This window comes from Nanorana parkeri, unplaced genomic scaffold (genome assembly GCF_000935625.1).
Source record: "Nanorana parkeri isolate BGI_ZX_2015 unplaced genomic scaffold, ASM93562v1 scaffold3600, whole genome shotgun sequence".
Lineage (NCBI taxonomy): Eukaryota > Metazoa > Chordata > Amphibia > Anura > Dicroglossidae > Nanorana > Nanorana parkeri.
In genome coordinates, this window is record NW_017309868.1 from 25,879 (window position 1) to 32,569 (window position 6,691).

The window sequence follows — 6,691 nt, forward strand, 5'->3', positions numbered from 1 at the left end:
TAGAGGGGCATTATTGGGGGGTACAGGGGGCTCGGAGGGACAGAGTGGGGTAGAGGGGCATTATTGGGGGGTACAGGGGGCTCGGAGAGACAGAGTGGGGTAGAGGGGCATTATTGGGGGTACAGATGTGGGGTGCACAGCTCAGGGGGACAGTGGCAGTGGGGAGGACGGGTAGATTGGGACAATGTACATACAAGGAGGAGGCCATTACATACACTGTACATACAAGGAGACCATTACATACAATGTACATACAAGGAGGAGGGCATTACATACAATGTACATACAAGGAGGAGGCCAGTACATACAATGTACATACAAGGAGGAGGCCATTACATACAATGTACATACAAGGAGGAGGCCAGTACATACAATGTACATACAAGGAGGAGGCCATTACATACAATGTACATACAAGGAGGAGGCCAGTACATACAATGTACATACAAGGAGGAGGCCATTACATACAATGTACATACAAGGAGGAGGCCAGTACATACAATGTACATACAAGGAGGAGGCCATTACATACAATGTACATACAAGGAGGAGGCCAGTACATACAATGTACATACAAGGAGGAGGCCATTACATACAATGTACATACAAGGAGGAGGCCAGTACATACAATGTACATACAGAGATATGGATGGCCTCACCGAATCTACTTTTCCCTGGTTCTTCAGATGGTCCTTGTATCGGTCATCCACATACTGCTCATACCTGGGGCAATAAGGAGAACATGTTACACGCAGTGACACCAGTGAGGGCCTCAGGCTGTCCGCAGGGGGTACCAAGATTCCCACTAGGCCGCCCCCTGAGATGGGTAGTGGTCTCCACTGACATAAATACATCTATAGGAGGATACACAACAGGACCCGGGGATAGAGTTGGGGGGCCCTGTTATTACATGAAGAACCCTGGGATAGAGTTGGGGGGCCCTGTTATTACATGAAGAACCCTGGGATAGAGTTGGGGGGCCCTGTTATTACATGAAGAACCCTGGGATAGAGTTGGGGGGCGCTGTTATTACATGAAGAACCCTGGGATGAAGTTGGGGGGCCCTGTTATTACATGAAGAACCCTGGGATAGAGTTGGGGGGCCCTGTTATTAGATGAAGGACCCTGGGATGAAGTTGGGGGACATGGCTGTGGTAGCCTCTTACCCTGGGACCAGCTGCCACTAGACAGGAGAACCCGGAATGACATAATAGGGGGTCACTTATGACATCAGACCATCTTCCTCGTAAGGCTGCAGGAACCTGGGGCTGTTATTATACAACGTGGTGACCTCTGACCTCAGGCCATCTACCAGGGACATGTACGGTGGGAACCTTGGAATTGAAGTGAACGGTTATTACATGACAGAGGTCATGACCTCTAATGGAAGGCCACCGACCAGAGGATTGCCAGGTAGGAGAACCCTAAGATGTGGGTTTGGGGGTGACATTATATTACAATATTAACCTCTGACCTGGAGGCATGTAGATCTAGGATGACCTGCGTTATGTAGAGGTCTCATCCCGGGGAAGACAAACAGCCATACGAGGAATTACCTGGAATCCAGCTCCTTGGCCACCCTCTTGGCTTTGTTCCATTCTTCTCCTTCTATGAAGGCGTCAATGGCCTCCTTCACCAGGTCCAGATTCAGATAGAGCTCAGCCGCCTAGAGACAGAGTCACACTTCATCATAGAATCAGCTTCATCCTTCACTTACCTGACGCCTGGAGGAGGAACGCCAGTACTTGGGTCCACAGAGCTTACTGAAACCCGTGTGTCAGAACCCGCCAGGACAGCGGGTCCAAGCTTAGCGCTGATGGTCCAAAGCCTGGCTCTGATCTAGCCACAGCTAGAGACCCGTCACATGACACAATGCTCACTGTGCTATTGGTGCCATTCCCTCTAAAACAGTGGTCCTCAACTTTTTGGGACTTAGCTACGCCCTGGACGCGGGACTCAGCTGCGCCCTGGATGCCCTTGCTTGCCCGCTCTGCCTCCTCAGTAGGCGCAGCCTTCTCATCCTGTGCACTGGTAAGACGCCCCGCCTCCTGCACTGTATGGAGGACCGCCTCCTGCACTGTATGGGAGGCGGGAGGACAGCAGCAGCGGTGAATGGAGAAGTTCCGCTGTAGACACTCCCTGGCCGCAGCTGCTGCGACATCTGGCGGCGCGGCGGGAGAACTGACACTGCTGCACTGGGAGGAGGCCTCTCACCTAGCACAGCAGAGGCCACGTGGAGACCCCAGGTTGAGGACCACTGCTCTAGCAATCCTTAGCTTTCCTCCGGCTATACGTGTGATGCTGATTTAGAGATTCTTCTCTTCCTCTGAAGCTTCTCACACAGGATTTCTCTTGTGGTTCTAATGAAAATCCTCGAATAACCATCTTGTGTCCTCACCGCATTGTGTCTTCCGGCAGAGACCAGTTTGGGACCCACCAGACGGATGACCTCCAGACTCCTGCTGGGTACCAGGAACTTGATGGAGATCTCAGCGGCCTGCAGAGACAATGGCGGTAACATGAGTCACGGGCGGCTGGTGCGCAGAGCAGAGAGAGTGAAAAGTGAACGCATACTTTCATCCAGCACTTCTCCATCAGGACCACGTTATCCAGATCCTTCACCTTCAGGTAGCAGTCCACCGCTCGGGCATACTCCCCGGCCTGCTCCCATTCCCGGGCCTGCTCTACCAAGGCCTCTGTCCCCCTGTCGGCAGAGAAGATTTCCTATTACTGATGTACTGGTGGCTTCTGGGTGCAGGGAGAGTAGACGGTGACCGGTGCACACTGCGTCCCCTTCTCCCATAGCCACTGATGAAGGCTGCAGGTAGAAACGCTCATAGATTACAATATCTCACCTGGCTCCTTTCTTTGTCACCTCCTTCTCGTACTCCATCTGCAGCTGCTCCAGCATGGCGGGGACATACTCCTTGCATATTCGGATGGCATCGCTCCACATGCCAGCCTCCTGAAGAGGAAGAAATGGTGAGATAGGCGCAAATCACACAAGTTATACCTACAGCCCCCAAAACATGGCATATATAGAACGCATGTATGGAACGCATGACATAACATGGAAGACTGTAACGGGGAAGTCACCTTGTAGTGCCGCACGGCAAGCTCCGGTCTTTGGGCGCGTAGTAAGAATGCTTCTGCCTTCTGATAATCTTTCTGTTCAAAAGCAAAGCGAGCCTGTCCTTCCAGAACATCACCAACACTCCCCGGGTCGTACAGCTCAGCCACTCTCTGCGCTCCATCCCAGTCCTGGTTGTGGACATACCTGACAGCATGGAGGAGGAGGGGTTATGAGGAGATGGGGAATACGGAGGAGGAGATGGGGAATACGGGGGAGGAGATGGGGAATACAGAGGAGGAGATGGGGAATACAGAGGAGGAGATGGGGAATACGGGGGAGGAGATGGGGAATACGGAGGAGGAGATGGGGAATACGGGGGGAGGAGATGGGGAATACGGAGGAGGAGATGGGGAATACGGGGGAGGAGATGGGGAATACGGAGGAGGAGATGGGGAATACGGAGGAGGAGATGGGGAATACGGAGGAGGAGATGGGGAATACGGAGGAGGAGATGGGGAATACGGAGGAGGAGATGGGGAATACGGAGGAGGAGATGGGGAATACGGAGGAGGAGATGGGGAATACGGAGGAGGAGATGGGGAATACGGAGGAGGAGATGGGGAATACGGAGGAGGAGATGGGGAATACGGAGGAGGAGATGGGGAATACGGAGGAGGAGATGGGGAATACGGAGGAGGAGATGGGGAATACGGAGGAGGAGATGGGGAATACGGAGGAGGAGATGGGGAATACGGAGGAGGAGATGGGGAATACGGAGGAGGAGATGGGGAATACGGAGGAGGAGATGGGGAATACGGAGGAGGAGATGGGGAATACGGAGGAGGAGATGGGGAATACGGAGGAGGAGATGGGGAATACGGAGGAGGAGATGGGGAATACGGAGGAGGAGATGGGGAATACGGAGGAGGAGATGGGGAATACGGAGGAGGAGATGGGGAATACGGAGGAGGAGATGGGGAATACGGAGGAGGAGATGGGGAATACGGAGGAGGAGATGGGGAATACGGAGGAGGAGATGGGGAATACGGAGGAGGAGATGGGGAATACGGAGGAGGAGATGGGGAATACGGAGGAGGAGATGGGGAATACGGAGGAGGAGATGGGGAATACGGAGGAGGAGATGGGGAATACGGAGGAGGAGATGGGGAATACGGAGGAGGAGATGGGGAATACGGAGGAGGAGATGGGGAATACGGAGGAGGAGATGGGGAATACGGAGGAGGAGATGGGGAATACGGAGGAGGAGATGGGGAATACGGAGGAGGAGATGGGGAATACGGAGGAGGAGATGGGGAATACGGAGGAGGAGATGGGGAATACGGAGGAGGAGATGGGGAATACGGAGGAGGAGATGGGGAATACGGAGGAGGAGATGGGGAATACGGAGGAGGAGATGGGGAATACGGAGGAGGAGATGGGGAATACGGAGGAGGAGATGGGGAATACGGAGGAGGAGATGGGGAATACGGAGGAGGAGATGGGGAATACGGAGGAGGAGATGGGGAATACGGAGGAGGAGATGGGGAATACGGAGGAGGAGATGGGGAATACGGAGGAGGAGATGGGGAATACGGAGGAGGAGATGGGGAATACGGAGGAGGAGATGGGGAATACGGAGGAGGAGATGGGGAATACGGAGGAGGAGATGGGGAATACGGAGGAGGAGATGGGGAATACGGAGGAGGAGATGGGGAATACGGAGGAGGAGATGGGGAATACGGAGGAGGAGATGGGGAATACGGAGGAGGAGATGGGGAATACGGAGGAGGAGATGGGGAATACGGAGGAGGAGATGGGGAATACGGAGGAGGAGATGGGGAATACGGAGGAGGAGATGGGGAATACGGAGGAGGAGATGGGGAATACGGAGGAGGAGATGGGGAATACGGAGGAGGAGATGGGGAATACGGAGGAGGAGATGGGGAATACGGAGGAGGAGATGGGGAATACGGAGGAGGAGATGGGGAATACGGAGGAGGAGATGGGGAATACGGAGGAGGAGATGGGGAATACGGAGGAGGAGATGGGGAATACGGAGGAGGAGATGGGGAATACGGAGGAGGAGATGGGGAATACGGAGGAGGAGATGGGGAATACGGAGGAGGAGATGGGGAATACGGAGGAGGAGATGGGGAATACGGAGGAGGAGATGGGGAATACGGAGGAGGAGATGGGGAATACGGAGGAGGAGATGGGGAATACGGAGGAGGAGATGGGGAATACGGAGGAGGAGATGGGGAATACGGAGGAGGAGATGGGGAATACGGAGGAGGAGATGGGGAATACGGAGGAGGAGATGGGGAATACGGAGGAGGAGATGGGGAATACGGAGGAGGAGATGGGGAATACGGAGGAGGAGATGGGGAATACGGAGGAGGAGATGGGGAATACGGAGGAGGAGATGGGGAATACGGAGGAGGAGATGGGGAATACGGAGGAGGAGATGGGGAATACGGAGGAGGAGATGGGGAATACGGAGGAGGAGATGGGGAATACGGAGGAGGAGATGGGGAATACGGAGGAGGAGATGGGGAATACGGAGGAGGAGATGGGGAATACGGAGGAGGAGATGGGGAATACGGAGGAGGAGATGGGGAATACGGAGGAGGAGATGGGGAATACGGAGGAGGAGATGGGGAATACGGAGGAGGAGATGGGGAATACGGAGGAGGAGATGGGGAATACGGAGGAGGAGATGGGGAATACGGAGGAGGAGATGGGGAATACGGAGGAGGAGATGGGGAATACGGAGGAGGAGATGGGGAATACGGAGGAGGAGATGGGGAATACGGAGGAGGAGATGGGGAATACGGAGGAGGAGATGGGGAATACGGAGGAGGAGATGGGGAATACGGAGGAGGAGATGGGGAATACGGAGGAGGAGATGGGGAATACGGAGGAGGAGATGGGGAATACGGAGGAGGAGATGGGGAATACGGAGGAGGAGATGGGGAATACGGAGGAGGAGATGGGGAATACGGAGGAGGAGATGGGGAATACGGAGGAGGAGATGGGGAATACGGAGGAGGAGATGGGGAATACGGAGGAGGAGATGGGGAATACGGAGGAGGAGATGGGGAATACGGAGGAGGAGATGGGGAATACGGAGGAGGAGATGGGGAATACGGAGGAGGAGATGGGGAATACGGAGAAGGAGATGGGGAATACGGAGAAGGAGATGGAGAATACGGGGAAGGAGATGGGGAATACGGGGAAGGAGATGGGGAATACGGAGAAGGAGATGGGGAATATGGGGAAGGAGATGGGGAATATGGGGAAGGAGATGGGGAATATGGGGAAGGAGATGGGGAATATGGAGACATCAACAAACAGAGCAGATGGAGACAGAGGAGAGAAAAAAGGGAAGGTGACGATAAAACAAAGGACAGAAATGGAGATAGAGAAGACAGAGCTGAAGATAGACGGGATGGGGGCAGGGATGATGATGGACATAAAGAAGATGAAGACTGAGGAGATGGTGATTAAGATTGAGATAGGGATGGAGAGAGAAGGAACGAAGAGGGATGGACATGAAGAAGAAGGTGGGGACTGAGGAGACAGAGATGTATAGAGAAGGAAAAGAGGGGACGAGGTGAC

General features: G+C 54.2%; 1 protein-coding gene across 1 annotated transcript in view; it reads right to left on the reverse strand.

The window, feature by feature from the left end:
• LOC108803320 (intraflagellar transport protein 172 homolog) overlaps positions 1-6,691 on the reverse strand; it is a gene marked incomplete at its 5' end in the record, with an annotated part of 31,082 nt that overhangs the window by 19,604 nt on the left and 4,787 nt on the right. Inside the window, 6 exons of the mRNA XM_018575167.1 lie at positions 660-729; positions 1,563-1,666; positions 2,399-2,497; positions 2,575-2,704; positions 2,856-2,965; positions 3,097-3,277. Of these exons, the coding sequence (XP_018430669.1) occupies positions 660-729; positions 1,563-1,666; positions 2,399-2,497; positions 2,575-2,704; positions 2,856-2,965; positions 3,097-3,277 (694 nt within the window). The remainder of the gene's footprint in view (positions 1-659; positions 730-1,562; positions 1,667-2,398; positions 2,498-2,574; positions 2,705-2,855; positions 2,966-3,096; positions 3,278-6,691) is intronic.